The following is a 27,229-nucleotide window of genomic DNA, read 5'->3' on the forward strand; positions in this document are numbered from 1 at the left end:
GTGTTTTGCACGTGTGTGTTTGCATGTAGAGAGGCTGGAGGACAACCTTGGGTGTCAGCCTCACAAATGCACACCATCACCTCCTTTGAGACAGGGTCTCTCCTTGGCCTGGAACTCACAAATTAGGCCAGGCTAGCTGGCCAGTAAGCCCAAGAGATCTTCCTGTCTCTGCCCCACCAGCGTGAGAATAACAAGTGTATGCCACAATGCCCACCATTTCTACATGGGTGATGGGGATCAAACTCAGGTCCTCATGGTCAGACAAGAAGCACTTTACTGACTGAGCCATCCCTTAAGATCTACTTTGTGCAGATTCCAGTGTGGTCGTCGGCTTATGTCTTGTTAGACCCATCATCCATTACTTGAACTTTTCTGTAATGTGCTTTTCTGAAATGTGTCCCAGATGCTGGAGATGCTAAGATAAACAACACAGCCCTGGCACACCTTGGTTTTTTGTTTTTTGTTTTGTTGAGACAGGAGAGAGAGAGAGAGAGAGAGAGAGAGAGAGAGAGAGAGAGAGAGAGAGAGAGAGAGATCCCTGTGTCTGCCTGGCAATCACTAGGATTACCACATCTCACCATGTAGCTTATCTAGGTACTCCATATTAGACCAGTGGTTTTCTACCTTCCTAATGCTGTGACCCTTTAATACAGTTCCTCATGTTGTGGTGACTCCCAACCATAAAATTATTTCATGCTGCTTCATAACTGTAATTTGGCTACTGTTATGAATCATAATGTAAATATGGGAACCCAAAGAGGCCACAACCACAGGCTGAGAACCACTGCCTTAGACTCTCTCCCCGCTGCATCTCATCTTTCATGTGTCTGCTAGAGCGACGCAGCATCAAAAACAAACAAGTTGTTACCTGCTTGAATTCCTTGTTCTCCTCATTCTCTCATGACATCCAGACAAAATGATCTCTGTCAGTTTAAATGAGGAAGACTCTTTGTGGCTCTCTCCAGGGACCTACCTAAGATACGTCTGTTTTGAAACTATCACAGCTTGACTTAATAAACCATTAGCAATTACCATGGATGCCTAATTGCAGTTCAAAAACTCAATGTAAAATGCAATTTCAAAACAAAGAAAAAAAATTTAAGGAAAAAAAAATGCAGTCTAAGTAAAACACACCCTTGGTACCACACAGCAGAAGTCTGTTCAGGTCCATGACAGATTCACTTTTAGTATTATTCATGAAAACAGGGATTTCTTTTACCCACCACTTGACAGAAACACATAATGGACATTGTTTTGCCTGTTTCTGGCAAGCGCCCTGAACTGGGAACAAGCAAGGTAACCAAGGAGATGATGAATTAATACTTAAATATTAGATTGGGAAGATTTCAGAGGAGATGGGGCCAGATTCCTCCAGGCTTCATTAGAGCAGCTGTCAATACTAGACAGCCAGCTCCTTGCTGGTCTCTGAGGAGCTGGTCCAGGGAGGTCTCTGCCCAGGGCTGCCCCACTAGGCCTGCAATCTCTCAGGTCTTGTCATCTCTCCCCAGAAGTATCAAGTCACAGTTTGTTTACTGAGCCAGGTTCCCCCCATTGCCACGAGTAAAGAGACACTTTGCAAAATGCATGCTGGTATGTTAACTCAGGACAGCAAGACGGCTCAGTGAGTGGAGGTACTTACTGTCAAGATGACAGACTGAGTTCAATCCCCGAGACCCACATGGTGGGAAAAGAGAACCAACTCCCACAACTTGTTCTCTGACCTCCACATATGTACTGTGGCATACACATGTCAAATCAATAAGTAAAAGGCATTAAAAATATCAACTCTCTGCTGAATGTTTTAAAACGTCAGGAACTTCTTAAAGGGAATCTTCAAAGCTGTCCCTACAAGTATCAAAGTGGTGTGTGCGTGTGTGCAGGCAGGTGCACAGGGTAAAGATATAACCCTCAAGGACCCCCTCCCCCAGCAACCCGCTTCCTCTAGAGAGGCCCTACCTTCCAAAGGCTCCACAATCTCCCCCCAGCAGTGCCACCAGCTGGAGACCAAGAGTCCTAAGGCATGATCCTGTAGGGGACATGTCATAGTCAAACCATAGCAAACTGACAATTTTCACCTATGATCTTAATTAATCAAATGTGCCTCCACTTCAAGCTGCCTGCCCCCTCCCCTGGCCCGGAGGCACACATACTTGAAGCCTGAACAAGGAGAGAGTCCTTTTTGAAGCTGCATGACTTCCTCACAGGGTGGTGGGAAGCTAGGCTGGCTGGCCAATGAGCATCAGGGCCACCTGCGTCCCATCTCCCAGGCACTGGGATCATGGGTGCAGACCATTGTGCCTGGCTTTTGTGTGGGTGCTGCAGGGCCTCATGCTCTGTGACAAGCGCTTCACTGAGGGAGTCCAACTCTAGATGCTGGAGCCCTGTGCAGTAATTCCCTCTCTCAAACCTTTGAGTACATTCCGGAAGAACTCCTGAGAGATGAGTCTGGATCCCCCAACGGATGCTATCATGTACATGTGATCTAAAATCATTCAGCCATTATGAAGAACTGCTAAGATTACCACATATATTAACTTCCTGAAGTGGTAAAGGTCAACTTGGGCTTGAACTTTAATCCCAAATGCTACTCCAACAAATGGCCCTGTTTTCAGAAACACAGCCTCTTCCACCTTCAGTCAGGGCCCCTACCCCCGGAAGGTCCACAGTCAGTGGTAGGGAATCCCTACAGCAGGCGCAGCTCTGGGGGCTAGCCTATGGCAGGCAGAGTTTGATGAGACAAGCATGTGGATGTGGCTTCTGATTCTAGGTGATGGTTATGTCTGCACACACCTCAGCCCTGAGTATCTAGAAAGGTAGATGTGTTAGTAAAGTTGGCTTGGGTTTTCAATAAAAGATAAGGAGGGATATGAAGAGAGGGGATCTGATTGTCTCAATGCCAAACTCAAAGCTGGAGAGATGGCTCAGTGGTTAGGAGCACTTGCTGCACTCATGAGTAGGGCAGAGACTGGGGAATCACTGGGGCTTGCTGAATTTCAGCCCAGCTGAGAAAACACAAGCCCTGGCTGGGTTCAAGGGAAAGCCCTGCCTCAAAGGAACAGACAGAGAGCAGGAAAGAAAGACACTGTTGCTGTGATAAAAACACCGACCCAAACCAACCTGGGGGAAGACAGGGTTTTTGGGCTTGTGGTTTAGAATCTTATCAGGGATCCATGGCAGGGACTCAAGGCAGGAACTGAAGCAGAGGCCACAGAAGAGCCCTGCTTACTGACTTGTTACCCAGGGCTTGCTCAGCCTGCCCTGGTCCCTAGGACCACCAGCCTAGGAAAGGCATCACCCACAGTGGGCTGGACCCTCCCATATCAATCATTAGTCAAGAGAATGCTCCACAGGCATGGCAACAGGCCAACGCAATGGAGGCAATTCCTCAGCTGATACTTCCTCTTCCCTGTGACTAGCTTATGTCAAGATAACAACAACAGCAAAGCCAACACCCAGTGACTCCTGGCCTCTGAATAAAACTATGTACACACGAGTGCATGTGTGTGCACAGGAGAGAGAGAATGAACAGGGCGGTGAATAAGCCTGACAATCTGAGTTTGCCCAATGGAACCCCAGCAAAGGTGGGAGGAGAGAAATGACTCCCCAAAGCTTTCCTCTGATCCCTCTCTACATGTGCACCACAGCAGGTGTATGTACGCGCACACACACACACACACACACACACATACACACACACACACACACACACACACACACGATAAATATAAAATAAAAAATACTTTTGTGTTTGAAAAATCACCTTGAGTTCTGATCTGCGTCAGCCTAGCACTGAATTTATTATTAGTGTCTCACTCATCATCATAATGAGCTGTATAAACACAAGCTAGAAGTAGACTGGCTGAACCAGAAGGTGTGATTCAGCACCGAGGCTGGGTTACTGAGGGAATCCTCTTGATGAATCTCAGTGACGTGACAGGAACAGGGAAACGTATGTGTAACGACAGCCTGACGCCCAGGGCCTTTAAGCTCCAGAAAAGTCCATTTTGTTTTGTACCAGTCTACGTCTAGTGGGTACACATCTTGGGTCTCCCTTTATATACATTCATAAATACTACTATATAGAACATAGAAATCTTTATATCCTTTTATAGTACCTTGTTGTTCAGTCTTTAAGTTTACACAATTTCAGATACATTTTCTCATATCAAATACTTCAATATTTTCTAGTACTAGCATGTCGTAGTCTTGAAGATAGTCAGGGGAAACTATTTTAAGGAATAGGACAATATGTCATCCTTCAATTTACACTCCTCATAAGATCTCTCCCATCATTAAGATTCTATTATTTTGTGATGTAACCAGATCTAGAAGCTTGCTTCTCTCAGCTGAAATCCTAAGGCGTGGGACATGAAACCCGTAGAACATAGGAGGTAAGCTTTGTGGATCTGAGCAGAGGCCTGGCTGGAGGGAGGAGAGGTTCAGTGCTCCTGGGGGACACTTCTCAAGCGTGGGTGGAGACATTAGGTCAAAACGAAAGGATTCCGGGCCAGGGAGACAGGTGTCAGTAAAGTGCTTATCACACGTGAAGACCTGCGTTGGATCTTAATATCCTTGTAAAAAGCCAGGTGTGGTGGTGTGCACTCGTAATCCCAGCATTGGCAGAGACAGGAGGATCTCTGGGGATTGCAGACCAGCCAGTCCAGCCAAATCCAAAAGCTCCTGGTCCCAGTGAGACACGCTGTCTCAAAAAGGAAGGTGGCTGGCTCTGGAGGAACGACACCCAAGGTTAACCTCTGGACTCTACAGGCATCTGGAGTCACATGACGGTAAAGGTTTCACATCTGGCTCTCAAGAGAGGAAAGTCCTAAGAGGGAGTACTTGCTTATTTTCTTAGTAAAGAGTCGTGTCCTGGCCCAGGTGTCAACACAAGTGGAAAAACACAGGTTGGCTCTCAAAGCTGGTATGAGCAGACTTTAATCTTCACTAAGTATTCTTGGACTTCTGGCTACAACTCACTAGTCACTAGTGGGTCTTGCCAACATTTTAGTGGATTATAAATGGCATTTTTAACCTTTTGGGGTTTTGTTTGTGTTTGTTTGTTTGTTTGTTTTTTGAGACAGGGTTTCTCTGTGTAGCCCTGGGTGTCCTGGAACTCACTCTGTAGAGCAGGCTGGCCTCAGACTCAGAGATCTGTCTGCCTCTGCCTCCTGAGTGCTAGGATTAAAGGTGTGTGCCACCACTGCCTGGCTACATTTTTAACTTTAAAAATATCTTTATTTTATATGTTTGCCTACACATATGTCTATGCACCATGTGTGTACACAAATAGCATTTTTAAAATGGACATATCAATCCCACAGTGAGTTTTGTGAGAACTTGTTTCTTCGTGTAACATTTGAAATCACAGTGGAAACAGTTCTCATTGTGGCTCCTGGTTACAAAGTCTAAAGGCCACCACTGTTATATTGTCTCTTAAAATAAAAAACAAAGCAGAAGGCACACATAACCTTAGTACTTGGGAGAATGGAGCAGGAGAAATGAGAGAGTTCAAAGCTAGCTTGGGCTGTGTAAGACCACAGCATTTCAAAAAATACCCACCCTGCAAAAATGAAAATCTTTTAAAAAAGATTTAATTGTGTGTATGATTGTGTGTGTGTGTGTGTGTGTGTGTGTGTGTGTGTGTGCAGGAACATGAGTGGAGGAGGCTGCAGAGGTACCCAGGAGAGGGTACCATCCTCTGGACCTAGAGTTGCAAGTGACTGTGAACTTCAGTTGTAGGTACTAGGACCTGGATTCAGGTCTTCTGCAAGCGTCATGTGCATTCTAAACTTTGAGACATCTCTCCAGCCCTCCCCCCCCCAAAAAAAAAAAACATTCTTTACCCTTCCATTCCCTTGCTGTGGTACTGGTTCCCTATTCTTCCCAGCAAAATGTTTTTTAGTGTTTAAGGCTACTATTTCCACCATTTCTTAACCTCTCATTTCTTCATTACTTCAAAATCAGTCCCCAGTGACCTCTGCTGCTATGCTCACTGATCCTGTTGGTATCATTTGACCCCTCAGAGAATGTGGCACACCTGGGTGCTCTCTTTTGGTACCTCTAGCCATTTCCAGCAGGTCTCCAAAGCTGCTCTTTCTCTCTTCCTGGATTTTTCTCCTCAGGGCTCTGGTCAAGGCTCTTTTCTCTTATCTGCTCTCTTGGGGACCTCATTCCCATGACCTCATCTCACCTTCCTGACACCTGCCAGCCTCAGCATGCCAATGATTTTTGTTTTCAGAGCATGCAGTAGCGCTCAAGAGCCCCAGGACTTTGCCCTAGCTGTTTCCACAACTTGGAATGCATCCAGCACTGAGATGAATTTATCTTAACTTATTTTAGCCTTGTAAAGAAGTGGTAGACTCAAGTGAAGCTGGATACTCAATTTGCTCCTCACTTACCCCATGTAGCATTCAGTCCAATTTTTAGGGACTATTTCTTTAGAGGATTTACACAAGGTATTGGGAAAGTGTACGGCAAATTCCCTTTCTCAACTTAAAACTCAGAAAGTATAGTTAGAAGCCCACCCCACCTAACAATAACTACAACGCTAAGGCAGTGCACACCAAGGGTTAAATCCAACTATTCAAGTAGAATCTTGAATGAATCAAATTTAGAAAACCGACAAGAGGAAGAAAGAGGAAAAAGTAATAATGAATCAGAACATGAGGTTGCTGCTAAGAGGCTTGTCATGAATTCAAGTTCAAAACAAAACACACAACCAGAGGGGGAAAAATAGGCCATGTGAAACATGTCTTTCAAAAACAAACACGGGCAAAAGTCAAGAAGAGAACATAACTTTGAGCCCTTTAGCACATCAAAACTAGCAGTGGTGGCACACGCCTTTAATCCCAGCACTCGGGAGGCAGAGCCAGGTTGATCTCTGTGAGTTCAAGGCCAGCCTGGACTACCAAGTGAGTTCCAGGAAAGGCACAAAGCTACACAGAGAAACCCTGTCTCGAAAAACCAAAAAAAAAAAAAAAAAAAAAAAAAAAAAAAAAAAAAAAAGCTAGGCAGCCGCTCAAAGTACACCTACATTTTTATTTGTATTTCTGTTTGTACGAAACAGGCCAAACTGTCAGCAGTGCAGGCCCCTGACTGTGCAGTTGAGTGTTTATTGACCACCTACTCTGCTCAGAATCGAGCACCCCACTGTCTAAACTGTTCCCCAAGGAAGCGTCCCACTTAGCAAAACCCAACGCAGAATAACTGGTGAATCCTAGTGTTGGCACCACCAGGCTACTGCTCACAGGATGGGGGTTTCCTGCTGGAGCAACACTGAACTGATTTCCTCCACATCTACAGCGGCTGCTAAATCAGATTGGCTCACAGCATTGCTCGGCTCTGACCCAAGGCTGCTAGGAGGTATATCGGGAGGGCCCTGGCCCCAACCACATCCGCCCACAATTACTCTTTAAATGCATTTTTATCAGCCTTGAGATACAGTGTCTGTCCCCGAGTGACCCAGAACTCCTTAAGTTCTCCGTTAAGTTCTCCAGGACGACCTTGAATGTATGATCCTCCTGCCTCCACCTGGCAAGGGCTAGGATTACAGGCATGCACCACGACCAGTTTGTGTAGAGCTGGTTGGAGATCAACCTGGGGGCTTCCAGCACGATAGGTAAGCCACACCCCAGCCCTGAACGAACTCAGAAGCCCCACTCCCGCATCCAGCCAGTGGTCTGCAGGGGTGACAGGAAGAACCCATAGCCCTGGCTCGCAGCACTCGGACGCCCCGCCCCCGCTGTCGTGTGCGCGGAAACGGCGGCAGACTAACCCCGCCTTCAGCCTGCAGTCGCGCGGGGGAACCCGGAAGGTGTCCTGCAGGGGACACGTCAGAGTGCAGCACCTACTAGCACCGGACTTGGGTGAGTCCCGGCGACGCCAGGCTCAGGGGCATTGGGTTGTCAGGGCTCAGGGGCATTGAGTTGTCACTGTCCCCGGATAGGAATCCAAAGGGTGTTCTAGTGTGGACACGCCGTCCCGCCGTCCCCATCATGACGCGCGCACTGGGCTCTGGACACCAGGCACTGGGCTGCGGGAGGTAGTCGTGGTGGGTTGAGGCTTGTCCTCCTATGGAAGTGTCGGGACAGCGCCGCCCACCCCGAGTGAGGCTTCTTCAACCGGCAGCTCCCGACTGTGGTCTCCATCCCCAGCTGGGGGTGGGGTGGGGGGTGAGTGTGTCACCTTGATCTCCAAGAATGACAGGCCCCGGGACAGTTGACTGATAGCCCTGCCACACTCTGTGATCCCAGATGCGCACTTTTGGATGCTGAGTCATTCGACCCCAATGTTGAACGTGGGGAGAACACAAGTTCTCTGGGTTTGGGGATCATCCTAAAACCTAAGCTACGACTTCTTGTGGCTGGGATGGTGAGACTCGCCTGGAGACTTCGAGAACTAGTTATCTAATGCCAGCCTAGGCGATCTGGATCTCTCTGTGGGCAAAGTATCAATTATGGATGTGGTGATGGCAATTCTTGTCTCCTTTTTCCTCTGGTTCGTGCTTCCTGAATTGCACGCAGCAGAGCTAAAGGTTCAGAGGTTTTGAATAAAGCGATAGTTAATGACAAATACTAGATAGGGGTCTAGGTTTGAAAGACTCAATTTTCTTTTCCCCAGTAAAAACTAACAGATTTGGTGAGTGCCTGTTGTTGTACAGCCCGACAGAATTGTAGGAAGTAAACTGCAGGAAACGCTAGTTTCATTTTCTGGCTTGGTTCTGGTTTGAGTCATCAGTCCTAGAGGTAGTAAAATGTATCACAGGCAGAGTGGAGCAGGCAATTTTATCTATAAAAATTAAAAACTGCGCTGATTCGGAACATCGTATCTAGTATTCAGAGGAGTGGCTAGACCTCCCCACCCCACCTCGAATTTATTTAATTTGTCTGGCTGAAGAGCAATCTTTTCTAGTAATACTATCGAACACATACTGAGCTGTTTTCCGTTATTTAAACTTGTTTAATCCCCAGGGCAGTGTTGTGGAATATTATTTTAAGGTGTGTTACATTTGTTTGTACTGTGGAACATTTGCTTAATGATGCAAAGATGTGTTGCATTCTTTTATGTCGCATTTGTTTAACTCTGTGAATCTGTGCAACTCTGCCTGTCCTAAAACACATAATTGGTTTAATAAAGAGCTGATCGGCCAATAGCAAGGCAGGAGAAAGGATAGGCGGGGTAGGCAGACAGAGAATAAATAGAAGGAGAAAAAGAGGAATTGGGAAGCAAGTGCGGATCAAGAATTGAGAAAAGAAGGGGCCAGCCACACAGTCACACAGCCACACAGCCACACAGCCACACAGCCACACAGCCAGACATGGAATAAGAAGGAAAGAAAAGATATACAGAAATAGAGAAAGGTAAAAGCCCAGAGCCAAGAGGTAGACGAGATAATTTAAGAAAAGCTGGCAAGAAACAAGCCAAGCTAAGGTCGGGCATTCATAAGAAATAATAAGCCTCTGTGTGTTTTATTTGGGAGCTGGGTGGTGGATCCCCCAAAAGAGTGAAGAGTAAAGTAAAAACCAACTACAGGGCAGTCCTACAATGTGATTCCTACTTGTTCAACAAACAGGAAAAGTTAAATGAATATTCTCATAGTTTCATAGGACTGGTTGAATGGTATTTGCCATTGTTTCGGTTTAGGGTTTCGCGATTTGTTTTTGTGTTAAGAACTGAACCCAGGACCTTGAGCATGTTAGACAAGCTCTATCACAGAACCACACCCTCAAACCCTTTCCTCACCTTTTTTTTTTTTTTTTTTTTGTGCTGAGGATTGAACCCAAGGCTTCAGTCATACAAAGCACAATGTAAATGACCACTGATCTCCTAGCTCTCTACTCAGTTATACCTTAGCCCTTAAAAAATTATTTTGAGACAGGATGTCTTAGTCACTATTCTATTGCTGTGAAGAGACACCATGACCATGGCAATACTCATAAAGGAAAACATTTAACTGGAGCCTGCTTATAGCTTCAGAGGTTTAAGTCCATTGTCATCATGACTGGGAGCATGCAGCAGCATGCAGGCAGACTTGGTGCTGGAGAGGTAGCTGAAAATTCTACATCTGGATCCACAGGCAGCAGGAAGGGAGAGACACTGGCCTGGCTTAGACTTCTGATACCTCAAAGCCACCTCCTACCCTCACCCCCACCCCCACATACTTTCTCAGACAAGGCTACTCCTCCTAATCCTTTCAAATAGTGCTAAATATATGAGCCTATAGGGGCCATTCTTACTCCACCTGCCACACAGGGTCTTGCCAAATTGCCTAGGCGAGCATCCAGTTTGTAGCCTTCCTACTTCAGCCTCCCAAGTGGTTGGGATCACAGGTATGTTCCACCACACTTGCGATTTTAGTATTTTTAATAGTAAACTCCATGGAATTTTCTGCTTATGTATTTTTAAGATACTTCCTACACTGTGGTGATATATGTGTGTACCCCAGTAAAGCTTACCTGGGGATCAGAGGACAGAGGACCCACTAGATTAGACATTGAGGTCAGGCAGTGGTGGCACACACCTTTAATCCTATCACTCAGGAGGCAGAGATCCATCTGGATCTCTTGTGAATTCAAGGCCACCCTGAGCTACACGAGAGAAACAGAACCAGGCAGTGGTGGCACACACCTTTAATCCCAGGAAGTAATATGGCAGGACACAGAAGGGTATATAAGGCATGAGGAAACAGGAACTTGCTCTCTTGAGGCTGAGGATTTCCGCAGAGGTAAGCTAATGGCTGGCTGTTCTGCTTCTCTGATCTTTCAGCTTTCACCCCAATATCTGGCTCTGAGTTTTTTATTATAAGACCTTTTAAGATTCGTGTTACACTACACTGATAATTTAAAATTATTTCATGTATAAATACATTGCTAAGAATGTAGGAGCTGGGCGGTGGTGGTGCATGACTTTAATCCCAGCACTTGAGAGGCACAGGCAGGTGGATCTCAGTGAGTATGAGGCCAGCCTGGTCTACAGAGAGAGTTCCAGGACAGCTAGGGCTAGACAAAGAAACCCTGTCTCGAAAAACCAAAAGAAAAAAAAAAAGTAAAGAAAAGAAGAGAAAAAAGAAAAAAAAGAATGTAGGGTAAGTCTTTGGTTATACTAACATTCTGTTACTTGGCAGCTATCATTAAAATAATATAATTTGCATACTAAAGTTTAAAGAAAAATTATGCATGCTTACCTTTCCATTTTGCTTTTACACAGGACAAGTTTTCAATTTGAGTATTCTTTAAATGAAACATCGGTAAAGCGTTGTATAAAGAAGAGAGACTCCAATCAACGATATCAATTATAAGTTGGAAAAGAATCATGTTGTCCTTAAACAACCTGCAAAATATCATCTACAACCCGGTAACAGATTTTTAGCAAATCATTTTTTTGCCTATAGTAAGATTGACCGAAAATGCACTCAAGTTACAATTATCCGTTGCGGGCCAGACATGAACACAATTCAGTTAGCATAGTAGCCGTTTCCCTGGGAGGTTGACACTGTGAGGGGTACTGGCTGAAAAGTAGATGGGGTTCTTGTTCTCAGGTCAGGGGAGGAACAATGACAGCTCAAGGTGATGAGAACCGTGACACAGAGAATTTAGGGCCTTGGGGGGTGGTATGTCTCAGATCTTAAAAGCATGACTTTTAAAGGAAAATGAATTTCTTATTCTACATAGTTTTCCCCTCCTGCTTCTTTTTTAGATTTTTATTTATTGTGTATGTGTCGTATGTGCATGTATATACCTTGATGCCACAACACACACATGAAGGGAAGTTCTTTCCTACTATTGGGGTTCCAAAGCTGAACTCAGGTATTCAGATTTGGCAGCAGGCACCTTTAACTGCTGAGCTAGCTTACTGGCTTGCTTGCTCCTTCCTTCTCTCCCCTATCTCTATCTATTTATCTATCTATCTGTCTGTCTGTCTGTCTGTCTGTCTGTCTGTCTGTCTGACAGAGGATAGAACCTATGGCTTCATGATTTGGGTGTATTCTACAACTAAGCCACATCTCCACCCCTTCACTGTTCATTCATTTGTTAGGTGTTTTTGTTTTTGTTTTGAGATAAAGCATTGCTGTTCAGCCTGACCTCAAACTTGAAATCCTCCTGTCTCAGCCCCAGTACTGGGAGTATACACTGGTGTGTTCTACCATACCTGGCTTTTTGTAGTCTTTTTGAAATGAGAACTGCCCACAAGAAGTTAATGTCTCAGGCTTCCCCTGTCTTTTTCCAACACTCCTTGGTAGTGTAGAAACGTCAAGAGCCAGTGGTGAGAGGCCCATGCAAAGCTTGTTGTCCAGTTCAGGCCGATGCTATGAGTCCCTGACTAATTGCTGGGAAATGCACTTGACATCCTGGCCCTTCTGGAAGCCCGTGAAGAGCCTGCTCTGCTTTTCTGTGCTTGTGAAACTCTCTAGATAATCCTGATTTCCTCTTACCACTGCATGTGAATAGAGGCCTGACATAGGGCCACCGGCTTGTGGTGACCCTTAAGGAGACTCTTGGGTAGGAGAAGTGGCAAAAGTCACTGAAGTAAGGTGCTAAGTCGGTTGTGTGTTTGTGTTGAGGACATGATAGCTGTCATTTTTCTCCTAACCTTCATAGTGTCAAAGTGAAAGGTTTAACACCATGTCAAACAAACTGAGTTTTGGGGAGAAATAGCCTTATTCGGCAAAGCGTTTAAAAGGTAACGTTTACAAAATTGGACACCAGTGAAGACATTTAAAGTGACTTTATGTACGTTGTAGTTAAAAACACCCCAAGGTTATGGACTGGAAAGAAACACGATCAGGCTTCTGTGTGTGTATTAGTGTGTGCATGTGTGTGTGCATGTGTGAGCATGTGTATACATGTGTATGGGAGAGTGCATGTGTGTATATGTGTATGTGGTGAGTGTGTTTGTGAATGTATGTGCATGTGATTTTTTTTTTCTCTACTTGGTGTGATGAAGACAGGAACTGTTACCTTTTTATTTTGACCTCGTGAAGGCTTTAGTGTTTTTCGTCCAGACTGATGCAAGCTCTGTCCCGGTTAAAACACTTCTTGGAAAAGACAAAGTAAACTTTGTAACTGGTGGTGTTGTTTTTCCTACTTGGCGTATGTCTTCCATTAGTTTCGCTGAAAGAATTTGAAGAAATAAAAGCGGGACTCACTCTTCTCCATTCAGATTGAGTGAGTCCTTTGGAAGATGCTGTCTTCACTGTAGACCAGAAACGCTGTCACGGGGACACCGTGGGCACGTCATCATCCCCCAGAGAGTTTGTAGTTGCTGTTCTGGGCACTCTTGCTTTTGTTTTGTGAGGCGAGAGCAGGCATCCTACTTTGTAGCCCAGGCTGTCTGCAACATCCATCCATCTTTTTGCCTCAGTTTCCCAAGTGCTGAGACTGCAAGTTGAGCCCCACACCTGACTTGTAAAGAGCTGAGGGCACTCTTCCTTGATTTCCAGCTGGCCAAGAAGTTAGTAGACTGAGTCTGGCTCGGCCGCTACGCCTCCTTCATCAACCACTCATCAACATTAACCCCAGCTGGAGCTGAGGAATGGCTCCTTCCGAACCCAGGTCCCTGAGGCTACAATACACCCACTGTCCCGAGTCACCAGCACAGGTTTATGATCACAGCTGTTGAGTTGTTGGCAGGCAAAGGGCAGGGAGCAACTTCTCCAGACAAAGAGGCTCAGGGGCAGAGTCGGCACGTGCTCCGGGGCCTCTCAGATCCTCCATTGCGTAACACCCACGTGGAGTTGTCTGCCGGGGAGACTCTGAAGACTCGGGGCTTTTATCTGGTGCCGGTCACATAGGCACTGTGTGCCTCCCACACAGGAGTACTCCAGACACCTAGGTGAAAAGCTGCAGGTGTCGCCCTGTTGTTTAGGGCAATAAGTGTCTTCTTGGAAACCCAAGTGTAAGCCGCAGTCAGGGAGGGGCCAGCGTTTCCAGGGCCGACTCTGCCTCACTCTCACTGGCTTAATCTGCTGTGGTATCTTACTCATCATCTCTGTTCAACTTTTAAAATGTAAGTTGGGAGCTGGGCCTGGTGACTGCCTGTAGTCAGTACTTGGGAGGCAGAGAGGCAGGAGAGTTAGAAGTCCAAGGTCATCATCTGTTACTAGCCTCCCGTAGTCCCCGAGTTTGGTTATAATTGCCTTGCAGCTGAATCTGTTTATGAAAATGCATTTGTAACGTTTCTTTCCCTTAGACAATCCCCTATGTTGGCACCATTTCTGAGCAGTTGAAGCCTGGCTCTTTGATTGTAATCCGTGGACATATTCCTAATGATGTGGACAGGTAAGCTCCTTGTGTCCTGTGGAAGTCTCCCAGTGACCGTGGAGAGGCCACTTTGACGTTATGAGGGCTGCTGCATCACTAGTAGCTCTGCCGAGGGGTGAGGAGGATGAGTAATGGGGCGAAGGTTACTGGGGTGTTTTATTTTGAGACAGGGTTTCTACATAGCCCTGGCTGTCCTGAAGACCAGGCTATTCTGAAACTCACAGAGATCTGCCTGCCTCTGCCTCCTGTGTTCTGGGATTAAAGGCCTGCACCACCATGCCCAACTGGTTACTGGAATTTTTTATATCATTGCTATAAGTCTGGTTTCAATATAAACTGATACATTTATAGAAAAGGGGGTTATTGGATAGCAGGATGTCTCAGTACAGTCTCAACACTGTCACAGTATCTCTCAAGACAGTGTTGGTGACTTTGCTGAGTGTCTGCTTTGGGTATAAACTCGGGATGTGTTGGTTCCTTTTCTTGTTACTGAGAAAAGCAACAAGAGGAAGAAAGCTTTATTTCAAGCTCGTGATTTGAGGGTACAGTCCATCCTGATGGGGAGTAAGAGCAACTCTACTGTGGTGGCAGGATCTTGAGGCAGCTGATCACATTGTGTCCCTAGTCAGGAAGGTGAGAGAGACGAATGGCCGGGGCTCAGCTCACTGTCTCCATTTGTCTTTTGTATTCAGTCAGGGACACTAGTCTGTGGGTGGTGCTGTCCACATTTCAGAATGCGTCTTCCCTCCTCAGTCACACCTCTCTGAAAAATGCTCTCACAGACACACCACAAGGTGTGTCTCCTAGGTGATCCAAAATGCAGTCAAGTTGACAAGGAAGAACAAATCATGTCAGTCAGAGTTGAGTTCAGTTCTGAGTGGCTGACATTGATTTAGATGTGTGGAAATTATCTCACAAGAGACCTCTGAGCTTTGCAGCCAGTCCTACCCATCAACTTGTGACTTATGTACCCCTGGGGGCAGGCCTCATAATCAGAATCCTCAGCTGAAAATGCACCTCACTTTCATGCTTTGAAAGGCTGGAGGTGTATGTGGAACAGGGGGTGGGGCCGTGGAACAGGGGTGGGGCCGTGGAGCAGGGGGTGGGGCCGTGGAGCAGGGGGTGGGGCCGTGGAGCAGGGGGTGGGGCCGTGGAGCAGGGGGTGGGGCCGTGGAGCAGGAGTGGATGAAGATCAGGTGCAGCTCACTCTCAACCCAGCTAGACTGTGTGCTCTGTTACTTGAGGAGGGAGGAGGGGAAGATGGGCAGGCTGCCCCGTAGGTGCTGTGGATGAAGGAAGGGGTGCTGGGGTGCTACACTTTTCCCATGGCTCACCTTCACGGGCTCACGTGGTTCCACTCTGCCCTTGCTCAGGTTCCAGGTGGACCTACAGCATGGCAACAGCCTGAAGCCGAGGGCGGACGTGGCCTTCCACTTCAACCCTCGCTTCAAAAGGTCCAACTGCATCGTTTGTAACACGATGACGAATGAGAAATGGGGCTGGGAGGAGATCACCTATGACATGCCCTTCAAAAAAGAAAAGTCCTTTGAGATCGTGATCATGGTGCTCAAGAACAAATTCCAGGTAGGTGCTGAGAGGAAAAGGGAGAGTGTGAGCCGGCTTAGGGGCATCTCAGGCTACTGAAGGCATCAGATTCGTCATTCTCTGTCCAGAAGGAAACACAGGCCCAGAACAGATACTCTTCTTAGGTCTTATTTCTTTTAGGAGGGCTAAGTTCCGGATCGACACAGCATCATGTCACTGTTAGGGGAGTGGATAATAAACCCCCCCACCTAACGTGTGGGAAAATCTGCATGAGCAGACTGTTGGTGGCCAGCATGCACTCCAAAGGGGCAGGTCTAGTCTCACAGCCAGATGGGGGGGGGGGGGGCGGGGGGGGGGCTTGTGAACACAGCCACTGACTTCCTGGGCTACAGTTGGCTGCAGGGGTTCCTTTGAGTACCAGCCCCCAACCCCACAGAGGGCTTGTAAACCAGAGATCCTCCAGCTCCAAGAGTGTGTGCACATCTTGGTCTAGGTCCCGTGGGACCTTGCTTTCTGGAAGCCCCCTCACTCCTCAGTTTACTGTTCTCTCCTTCAGTCTTGGTCAGCATAGCTGTACCCGGCCATGTTGCCCTGGGCTTACTGTATGTGGGGATTTTTTAAGTTCCTTGAGAGGCCCTACTGTGGACCCTACTGTGGGCTGCTTATGTCTCCCTCCTGAATTCTGACTCACCACCTGGCATTGGAGGCACTGTGCAGAGAACTCACAGATGGCACTTTATCATCCCATACAACTCTAGCCCATTGAGTAAGGTTTTTACAACTTAGAGACAAGAAATCTCAGATAAGTCAGAAAGCTCACTGTGTGCTTTTTTGGGGGGTGAGGGGTTTCAAGACAGGGTTTCCCTGTGTAACAGCTCTGGCTGTCCTGGAACTTACTTTGTAGACCAGGCTGGCCTTGAACTCACAGAGATCTGCCTGTCTCTGCCTCCCAAATGCTGGGATTAAAGGTGTGTGCTACCATGCCCGGCATTTTTTTGTTTGTTTGTTTGAGGTTTTTTTGGTTCTTGTTTTTGTTTTTTTTTTTAATTTTTTTTTTTAATTTTTTTATTTTTTTTGAGACAGGGTTTCTCTGTAGCCCTGGCTGTCCTGGATCTCAGAGATCCACTTGCCTGTGGCTCCCCAGTGCTGGGATCGAAGGTGTGCACCTCCACCACCACTCAGCTGCTGTGTGTTTTCACTTCGTGAAGTCAGCACGTACTTGTGCCTCCCATATGGGTGCGCCTGTCAGAGTGTGGCCCTTACAGAGGGTTGGGGCAGCAATTAGGCAGAGCTAACCTGCCTCCTAGGCTTTCAGACCTCATGTGTGACCCTTGGGGCCCTGAGCATAGCTATCTCCTGGGCACACACAATAGACACATGTGGAGCCCACATATTTCCAAATGTATATGCCTGGAGAGATGACCAGGCGCTTAATCAGACAAGGCTCAAAAAGTTCAGGATTTCTGATAGTGTGGTGGCTGTTTTCAGCCACAATGTAAGCAGAGATCTGTGGGAAAATAAACCTAAGAAGACCTTTCTTTCTTTCTTTCTTTCTTTTCTTTCTTTCTTTCTTTCTTTCTCTCTCTCATTCATTCATTCACTCACTCATTTTTGTGGTGTTGGAGATGGAACCTGGGGCAAGTGTGTTGTACCACAGCTCCACTCCCACCCTGTAAGGAGACATTTCTATTTGGATAAGGAGTTGATTACCATGCTCTGAGAGCACTGCCATCTGTGTCTGCCCAGGTGGCTGTGAATGGGAAGCACACTCTGCTGTATGCCCACAGGATTGGCCCAGAGAAGATAGACACACTAGGTGTCTATGGCAAAGTGAACGTTCACTCTATTGGGTTCAGCTTCAGCTCGGTAAGTGACCTTCCACACATACCTGGGGGGCTTTGGGGACAGTGTTTTTCACAGTCAGTCGGACCAAAGAGTAGGAATTTTCTTTAATTTACATCTTCCATTTAGATAAAAGAAGTGTAAATCTTTCAGACTAGTTGGGTCCTGCTCACTAACCAGGCTTTTGTTGTTTGTGGGACCTCAAACCTAGAGTGAGCCTGCAAAGGGAATACCTTTTTATCTGGTTAGTGTGGATTTCCTGTCCGTGGGAGTGAACAAATGCTTCTGTAAGGCAGTTTTCTACGTACTGGAGTGTAAGTTTCTTGGACACTGGTAGCTTGTTCCCCAGGATATGAACAGTTCATACTCCCAGCAGCTGTGTCCAGCTGCTCATGTGCTTATGATCTTATTAATATTATTAACATCTTGTTCTCACAAACTTGCCAGTTTGCGGTAGACCCCAGTGTTCAGCTGCATTTTTTATCATAATTCTCAGTAATTTTCCATGCACGGTATCACTGATGTTTTTATTATGTTCAATATTTTTAAAAGATCCTGATGGACGTTAAAGTTAATCCATATCTTTCTGCAGGGTTTACAGAGTATGGAAACATCTACCCTGGGACTGACGCAGATAAGTAGAGAAAATGTAAATATTCTCTCTATAAACCAGTTTTAAAATGTTCTTAGTTACCATCAGTGGAAGGAAGGCTTTATTTTTTTTTAAATTATAGAATTTTCTGTATTTGCTCATGTGTGTGCAGGCGCATGTGTATATATGGGTGTGCATATATGTGGAGACCAGAGGTCAATTCTGGAAGTCTATAGCAATTGCTCTACATATTTTTTATTATTATTTTTGCATGTATATGTGTACAGTATGTGCATGTGTATACATGATCACATGTGTGTTGGCACGTGTGTATGAAAGTCAGAAATAGATATTTGATGTCTTCCTTGATGGCTCTCAGCCTTTTGAAGCAGAGTCTCTTGGTTGAACCCAGAGCTTGCCAATTCAGCTGTCTAGAGAGGCTATCATGTGCTAGCATTACAGGCAGCCCTCCATGCTGGCCCAGCATTTACATGGGTCCTGAGGATTTGAACCCCAGTCCCTCATGCTTGCCCTGCCTGAATTGCCTTAGCCTCTGGACCATCTCCCCTACTCTTCCACCTTATTTTTGTGAGACAGGGTCTCTCACTGAGCCTGGGACTCAGCTCTCGGCTAGACTGGCTGGTCAGCTTGGCCTGGGGATCCTCCTTTCTCTGCCTCTCCAGCACTGGGGTTACAAATGTGCCTGGCTTTGACATGGGTGCATAGCAAGCACCTTACCAAGCGAGCTGTCTCCTCAGCTTCCCAAATTAAGCTTTTCATGGGAGGCCAGGCCAGGAGCAGCCGTTTGAGAACCAAGGGGCACACTGTGTTATGGTCTTGGATGCTGTATTTTCAGTTGCCCTGTAACCTGTCTGTTCAAATGGCCACCGCTCCGTGGTCATGTAAACAGCACTTTGTCACCCTGACTTCTTAAGGGGTATTGGAATGAAGCATTTGTAAATACTGAACACCAGGTACACTGCAGACGAACTCTCTGCCCCTTTGTGGCAACAGAGCAGTTTTAAAATGGACACTTTAGTGTTCTTAAAAGAGCAAGGCCTTACCCCTCTGCACATGATGCTTACAGGTGGAACAACATTCGGAGGGTTCTTGGGGAGGATAGGGAAGATATGTTTGAAGTTCACATGTAAACCTTTGAACAACTAGTAATTTATGGATGATAAAGTATCCACATGGAGAGGGATGCCAGACTCCCCTCCAGGCCATGTTGCTCCTCATAAGCTCCACGGCGCCTGTCCTGAAGCACGGGGCCTGTGTCACCCCCAGGCAGACGAGGTGCTGACACACGAAGCCACAGCAGGCTGCTCATTGCAAACCTGTCAGCCTGCCCACTAGGCTGTTCTCACTCTTCTTTCTCCTCCACCAGGTACATACGTCTGGCAAGGCACAGTTGGTGAGTACTTTTGCTTGGTTATTCCATGTGGGACATTTTATAAACAACCTAGAACATGAACAGCTGAACCCTGAAGGCAGCTGTATTCTTTCCACACTTTGCTGTAGAACTGTTTCCTGTAACCTGGTAATAGAGGAGACATTTCTAAAATCATACCCAGAACTGGCCACCAAGAGCATAGACTCAGCTGTCACTCACACTAAAACCCTACCTCCCAGCTGTTTGTCTAAGGTTTGACGAGCCAACAATTTAACTCTGTATAGAAATTAAGTTCTGGGTTGGAGAGATGGCTCAGCGGTTAAGAGCACTGGCTGCTCTTCCTGAGGTCCTGAGTTCAATTCCCAGCAACCACATGGTGGCTCACAACCATCTGTAATGAGATCTGGTGCCCTCTTCTGGCCTGCAGACAGAACACTCTATACATAATAAATCTTAAAAAAAAAAAAAAAAGTGTACTCTTTAAAAATAAATAAATAAATTAAGTTCTAATTAACTGCTACATGTAACCTCCACTCCTAGCAGAAGCCCAAGGCAGCCTTTTCCTGGACAGACATGTCATCAGGCATGTGTCTGAACCGCTCGTGTGGGTGGCTGGTCCCATTAGACAGAATGACCTTAGGCCCATAGCTCTGTGGCCATGTCTCATGCAAAAGGTGTCAGGTGCCACCCAGGCCTCAATGCTGTTTTGTAGTGTAAAACAATCACTGAGTGTGTCCTGTGAGCCAGGACCTGGCACCCAGCTGAGATAAAACCCTGCCTGCATACGGTTGGGAACTCCTGAACAAGGTCCCTGTCTGAAGCCGCCTCACTCTGACTGTGCCCCTTTCAGAGCCTGCCGTTCGAAGCAAGGTTGAACGCCTCCATGGGCCCTGGACGGACGGTTGTCATTAAGGGAGAAGTGAACACAGTTGCTAAAGGGTCAGTACTGCCGCTTCACGGTGCCGTGGACTCGGGGTGTGTTGGTGGAGCTGGTGGGCTCTCCTGAAAGGAGGAAACACGGCAGTGTGAGGTCCCCCCAAAGAGCCAGCCGTTGGCAGAGTCTGGACTAAGGACAGGTTCTGCCTGGGCCCTCTTCTGCCCAGGTAGGTGAAATTTCTGTCCAGGCTCCTCTTGCCTAGGATAGCCTCAGTGTACCAAACTTGGGGTCACAGCCCATACCCTCAGAAGCCAAGTTCAGCTATCCACCCTCAAGGAGCCAATGAAACAGCCAAACGAATAGCAGAAAGCAAAACAAGGATTTATTCAGCGTGGCCGCGTGGGGAAGAGACGAAGAGATCCAGAGACCCCTCGGGTGCAGGGTCCTGTGGCAAGATTCAAGGTTAAATAGAGGGCCAAGGGTCTGTACCTCTCAGCAGTCCCAGTCAGGGTGTGGTCCCAGCACCACTGGCCCATTATTGTTTGGGCTTCATTTGGTCTTACAAGTTGCAAATATTTTCCCAGGCAACCAGTTCCCACTCTGATTGGTGCGATTTCCTTCTCCTAGCATGAGATTCCTGGGAAATCCCCATTTCTTGGGGTCCATTGTTTCAACAGTCTAATAGATGAGAGACACAAGTCCCTCTTTACAATACCTTCATCTCTGCCAGTCATACCAGGTCAAACCCAGATGAGGTTCCCATTCTGTGATACAGAATCTTTCCTGGGTTGGGCAGGGTAGTGCAAGTCTAATCCCAGCATGTGGTAGGCAGAGGCAGGTGAATCTCTGTGAGGCCAGCCAGAATACACAGTGAGACTGTCTCAAAAAAAAAAAAAAAAAAAAAAGAAAGAAAGAAAGAAAGAAAGGTAGAAGGGCAGAGAGAAGGCTGTAATTAAAAATGTGTGCTGCTTTTGTGGGGGTCAGTTTCCAGCACCAATGTCAAGCATCTCACAATCTCCACTGACTCCAGGGCATCTGGTGCCCTCTTCTGGCCTCCACAGGCACCTACACTCACATAGCTATGCATGTATGCATAATTAAAAATAATAAAATGAATCTTTAAAAATGAGTGAGTTAGAAAGCAGTATTGGAAGATACCTAATGTCAACCTCTGGCTTCTGTGTGCACACCCACCCCCATGTATCTCACACACACACACACACACACAAACCCTTTTTTCAAGATGTCTATATTCTTGAATGCTTTTGAAGGAGATCTGTTTCCTAGGTAGTAGGGTATTTTCAAAAGGGAACATGTGGAACTGATTGGAGAATGCTTGCATTGAGGGTCCCTGAGTCCTGCAGCCTGAAGTACTCATGGGGTTTACTTGTTCTGAATATCCAGTTGTTGCTCAGCCAAACCACAGCCTCAGCACTGATCCTCGGTCTCATGTTGCAATTGAGTCAGTAGCATGTAAATTCAGAGTTGGAAGTCCCTCCCCCCATGTTCCACGTGCATGTTCATGATTTGTAGTTAGAACTGTAGTTCAAGTCTAAGGTTTTTTTTTTTTCTTTCTCTTACAGTTTTAACGTTGACTTAATGGCAGGAAAATCAAGGGATATCGCTCTACACTTGAACCCACGCCTGCACATGAAAGCATTTGTAAGAAATTCCTTTCTTCAGGATGCCTGGGGAGAAGAGGAGAGAAATATTACCAGCTTCCCATTTAGTCTTGGAATGTACTTTGAGGTAAGATTATGGTTTTTGTTTTGTTTTATTTTGAAATGGGACAGGGAAAAAAGAATCCTGAGAACACAGTAAAATAACTTTTATTTAAATCAAACCCAACCTCCTATGTAGGGATTGTGTGCTGTTGTTCGCTGGCTGTGGAGGTTGTAATTTAACACAGGCCATTGGTGTAAACAACAGGGCAGTATACTTGACATACCAGACTACTTGACATTTGTCATATTGACAATATCTGTGTAACCCCAAGGAATTCTGGCAGGAACTTTGTCTCAGGACTGGAACTACAGATACTCTCTTTTTTGGCATGAGTGCATGTGTGTGTGTGTGTGTGTGTGTGTGTGTGTGTGTGTGTGTAGTTGCTGTCAGGTTGATATTAGGTGTCTTTCTGTAGCTCTCCCCATTTTTTGATACACATCTCTTACTGAGCTTGGCGCTCACCAATTGGCTAGGTTAGCCAAAAGTCTTAGGCTCTACCTGTCTCTGCATCCCAGCACTGGGAATAGAGGTACAGGCCACCACACCCAGAGTTTTACTTAATTCAGGTCCTGTGCAAAGCACTTTATGTACTGAATCACCTCCCCAGCCCCACATACATACTTGTACGTAGATACATGGGAACCCTCGAATTGTGTGTTTGCGCCGTCCACGGCCTCCATAGTTCCAGATGGCAGTATTTCTTTCTAAGAGCTGGTCCTGTTGGTAGGTAGTTAAGGACTAGTACACAAGACCCTGGGAACCAGAGGGCATGCAGTTTCTATAGTCCCTGGTATGCATCATGTTTTCTGGTGTTCTTTTTTTTTTTTAAATAATTTATTTATTTTTATTTTATGTGCATTGAGTGTTTTGCCTGCGTGTATGTCTGTGTGAGGGTGTCAGGTCCCCTGGAACTGGAGTTACAGACAGCTGTGAGCTGCCATGTGGGTGCTGGGAATTGAACCCAGGTCCTCTGGAAGAACAGTCAATGCTCTTAACCACTGAGCCATCTCGCCAGCCCCCTTCTGGGATGCTTTCTGATTGGAGAGTGATGTCTCCTTAGGATGTAGATGCTAGGTGGCTGGCTAGACTTTCTCACAGCTTAGGTGACTGCCTCTCATGGTCTCTCAGGATTAGTTTAGGTTATGCTTTCCATTTAAACTCACATGCTTAAACTATTGAGTTCTCAGGGACTCACTCAACTGGTTGTTAAAGCATGAAGGCCAAGCTGACCAGAATATGGCAACTTGACAGTCACATTATTTCCAAGTTCCTGGATAAGGAAGCAACCTAGTGCTTGGAGGGCAGGCAGATGTGGACTAGACATGGCAGGTTCCTTGAAGGTGTGGGTGTTGGTTGTGAATTCAGAAGGCTGAGCAAGATCTGGAAGGCCATGTTTAGGGCACTTTGAACAAGTCATTAGAAGTGCGAGGTGTGGCTCAGGGTTTGTGGCTGGCAGGGGCCAGGGTATATGGGGTGATCTGGGGTACACAGGAGGGAGACAGGTGGGCACCTCTAGAAGGAAGCTGGTCCTTGTGGTTGAGAGGAAAACAGTGGTATAACTTGGTACCAATCTATGATGCTGAAATAAAAAGGTAACAAAACTCAAATAATGCTGAAAAACAGAAAAAGGAAAATAAGTATTTACCTCCAATTTGACTCCTAATTTATTTAGATAATGCTATTAAGACTAGTTGAAGCAGGGGCTGGAGATGGCTTTGTGGTTAAGAGTGTGTACTGCTCTTGCAGAGGACCTAAATTCAGTTTCCACTCAGCACCCACATTGGGTGGCTCACAATTACCTGTAACTCCAGCTCTATGGGATCCAAAACCTCTGGCCACAGTGGGTACCTGCCCTCTGTGCACACACTCCACATACAAATAATTAAAAAATTAGCATGAACCTTAAAAAAGAAGATTAGATGGAGCCCATTCCAGACATTCTTCTGTGGGCATAGAGCTGAATGCTGGCTCAGCCAAGGGGACGGGAGACAGGTGGGTACACTGTACATCTGTACTCTGCAGTACTTGGACTCCCTTCCCTTGTGAGCTCCGGTGCAGCAACAATGATTCCGTCACGCTGCTGTTAGCCTCCCACGGTGAGAGACTTGGTGTCAAACTCGGGACCTCTCAGTATGCTCTCCTGAGGTTCTTGCCATCTTCCCCTGTGCCAATCCTTTCAGTTAAACAGGGTATTGCACTTCAGTTTCACTTACCCTGATTCTCTGTGTGTGAGAGACCTTTGTGTGCACAGGCTTGCTCTACCATTCAATGCTTTGTTCTCTGAGACAGGGTTTCTCACTGAACCTGGAAGCACCAGAGATCCTGTAAGTATCCTGTATGTAATTCAGCCATAGGATACAGGTGCTTGGGTGGCCCAGCTTTTTACTTGGGTGCTAGGATCCAAACTCGGGTCCTCACACTCGCTTGAACAGCAATTGCTCTTATCCATTTAACCATCTCTCCAGCCCCACTCTTTTTTAAAAAGTCATGCCGGGCCTCACAGGCAAGCACACCGACTCACTAAGCTACCACCCCTAGCTCTTGTCTTAAAATCTCACTCAACACTGTATTGCACTGGAATGCTGTTCAAATACAAAATGGCTTATGTGACACTGGCTGTCACAGTACCTCCCTGTCACTGCAAAGCATCAACTTTACTATACTGGATGCTGTTAGGCCTAGTCACACAGTGTGGCCACCTCCAGCTCCGAAGGCGGAAGTCCAGGGCAGTCAGAATTAGAGCCAGAAAACTGTATTTTCCCAGCTGTTCTGAGGTCACGTGGCGAGTGGTATCTCTGCTGTTTCACTTCCTCTTTAGGCAGATGCACTCTGCAGGTCATGAGCCTTCCTGTTTTGTTTTGCTGTAGTGTTTTCACTTGTTGCATTTATTTGATACAGCAGAGGGAACTTGCAAGGGTTGTATCTGGTTTCTTGCCTGCCTCTCCGCTTTTTCCCGTTGAGCCACACATCAGGAGACTATATATTATGATTTGAGATTTGTTAACTATACGTCACCCAGGATCCCTTCCAGCTAGTTGAACTTGGGATTTCCCCCATTCTTGGGGAGATATCTCAATAGATAATCCCCCAATTCCCTGTGTAGCACTACTTTGGTTTCAGTCAATTACATTACATGCTCACTTCCTCCTTGTTCTGACTTCCTGTGATAGCTTTTCCATCCTACCGTCTAAAAAATAGAACCTTAACGAGGTTGTTTGCAGATTCAAATTTGATGCTCTAGTCTGATCTCTGAGAATGGGGTGGGTCCAAAGTCAGGCTGTGCTGTCTTCTGAAGTCTTCACCGTGGCAAGGAGCACACTGGCATTTTCAGTGAGTGGCCCCTTGGTATGGTCCGTGGCCTCCTGGCCTTAAGTGTGTGGCAGCGAAGTGCGGGGTTAGGTGTTTAGGCAGTGTTGCAGGATGCTGGCTGGCTTCAGACGTTAGGAAAGTGCTCTGAAGGGTGGGCAGCAGTGACGCATCTGCCAGGCTGCGAGTTCCTGCACAGAGCCTGGGAACTCGGCCCTGAAAAGCTTTCTGGAAACAGGTAGAAAGGCCACTATGTTCTGAGCGAGGACAGGGCTAGGATTACTGAGTAACTGCTCTCCTTACCAAGTGTCCCAAGCTGTTGGAACCTCATCAGTTGACATGGCCAAGACTCTAGCATAGAAGCAGGATAGTTAGGTTCCAAGGCTCAGCTTCACAGAGAAGGGGAGGGGGGCAGCGATCAGCAGCTTTCTCTTAATTCCCAAATATCATGAGGAGAGACACTTCCCAGCTTTCTATGAACCAGGAGCAGAACGGGAGAGGGACTCCTGAAGGAAGGACCTGGTGAGACACGGTGGGTTGATGCAGATGCCACATGGTGCATTGGGGATTTGGGTCGCCTTTGAAATCACTCAGAAGGGGAGTCAATGGTAGAAGGCTGGGGAAACATCTCCAAGCTCAAAGCAAGCCAAATGGTTTTCCTTTTGACCCTCTATTAATATAGAAGAAACATAAAATTTCTCCTTTCTTTTCAGATGATAATTTACTGTGATGTCCGAGAATTCAAAGTTGCAGTAAATGGTGTGCACAGCCTGGAGTACAAACACAGATTTAAAGACCTAAGCAGTATTGACACACTAGCAGTTGATGGTGATATCCGTTTGCTGGATGTAAGGAGCTGGTAGCTACCATGACTGCCAAAACTACTGAAATACAAAATGGCTTATGTGATCCTGGCCATGTCAAATGCATCTCACTTTCACCACATTGTTTATGTTGTTAAATTGAGCTCATACAACATCAAGTTCTACTGGTGTTCTCAGGCCTGGCCATGCAGTGTGGCTACCTCTACGTTCAGAGGACCAAATCTGGGGCAATCCCAGCTTACCTTAGCCAGTGAGGCTCTGCATACAGGGCCCCTTCCTATAAAACCACACTCAGCACATATTTAAGTGCCTATTCTAATATACTAGTTAATAGGGATGGAAGGCATATTTACTGTGTATATTCTCTGAGCTGGGCATAGACATGGCAGTGCCCAGAACCCGTGTGGTCCCTGTTTTCTGGCACTCATGTGCTCATGATCTCCCACTGTAGGGCCTTCCTGCTGACATTGCATTAACCCCATTAGGGGGCGTTTGTCATTCACTTATTTAGCTCTTATTGCTTTAAGCTTTATAAAATAATAAATATGATGCTGAACATGGCAGAAAAACTGAGGCAACAAAACCTGAATTAGAACAAGTATTCTGCTCCAAGCAGATTTGTGCTTTCTGGCACTCAAGTCTGTGTGTGTGTGTGCGCGCGCCCAAGGCAAACTGTGGTAGAGAATGAATAAATGCAGTTTGTAAAACCTTGGGTAACCAACATCAAGATGAGACTTAGTGAATGTATAGAACAGGCACTATCAGAGCAAAACCTACACAGGAGGGTAACTGAGAAAGGTGAGTTGGTGTGTGAACCAGCCCTTGGCCTTTGGGTCTGAAGACATGTCTGTCTACAGCAGCATTGAG

General features: G+C 46.4%; 1 protein-coding gene and 1 long non-coding RNA gene across 4 annotated transcripts; one reads left to right on the plus strand and one right to left on the minus strand.

Moving 5' to 3' along the window:
• Positions 1–379: 379 nt before the first annotated feature.
• LOC131911407 (uncharacterized) lies at positions 380–4,262 on the minus strand. Its single transcript, XR_009379362.1, has 3 exons — positions 4,116–4,262; positions 1,957–2,026; positions 380–415 (listed from the first exon to the last, which is right to left on the minus strand). It is a non-coding gene; the product is annotated as an uncharacterized LOC131911407 (long non-coding RNA).
• Positions 4,263–4,318: 56 nt separating this feature from the next.
• On the plus strand, positions 4,319–26,447 carry Lgals8 (galectin 8). Of its 3 annotated transcripts, none has more exons than XM_059263408.1 (10): positions 4,319–4,391; positions 11,206–11,352; positions 14,188–14,276; positions 15,632–15,842; positions 17,550–17,669; positions 18,238–18,294; positions 19,625–19,651; positions 20,481–20,569; positions 22,091–22,256; positions 26,252–26,447. In XM_059263408.1, the coding sequence occupies exons 2-10, from the start codon at positions 11,311–11,313 to the stop codon at positions 26,399–26,401; spliced, it is 951 nt and encodes a 316-aa protein (XP_059119391.1). In that variant the 5' UTR covers positions 4,319–4,391; positions 11,206–11,310; the 3' UTR covers positions 26,402–26,447. The 3 variants fall into 3 exon arrangements, with proteins under 3 accessions (XP_059119391.1, XP_059119393.1, XP_059119392.1); XM_059263410.1 differs by lacking the exon at positions 4,319–4,391 and adding an exon at positions 4,407–4,787; XM_059263409.1 differs by lacking the exon at positions 4,319–4,391 and adding an exon at positions 7,763–7,865.
• The last annotated feature ends 782 nt before the right edge of the window (positions 26,448–27,229 follow it).

This window comes from Peromyscus eremicus, chromosome 5 (genome assembly GCF_949786415.1).
Source record: "Peromyscus eremicus chromosome 5, PerEre_H2_v1, whole genome shotgun sequence".
In the NCBI taxonomy this organism is placed as follows: domain Eukaryota; kingdom Metazoa; phylum Chordata; class Mammalia; order Rodentia; family Cricetidae; genus Peromyscus; species Peromyscus eremicus.

Coding starts and splice junctions, on each gene's coding strand:
- Lgals8 (XM_059263408.1), top strand. CDS start 11,311: ATGTTGTCCTTAAACAACCTGCAAAATATCATCTACAACCCG. Junction 19,652..20,480: donor CGTCTGGCAAGGCACAGTTG/GTGAGTACTTTT, acceptor TGCCCCTTTCAG/AGCCTGCCGTTCGAAGCAAG. Junction 20,570..22,090: donor GTGAACACAGTTGCTAAAGG/GTCAGTACTGCC, acceptor TTTCTCTTACAG/TTTTAACGTTGACTTAATGG.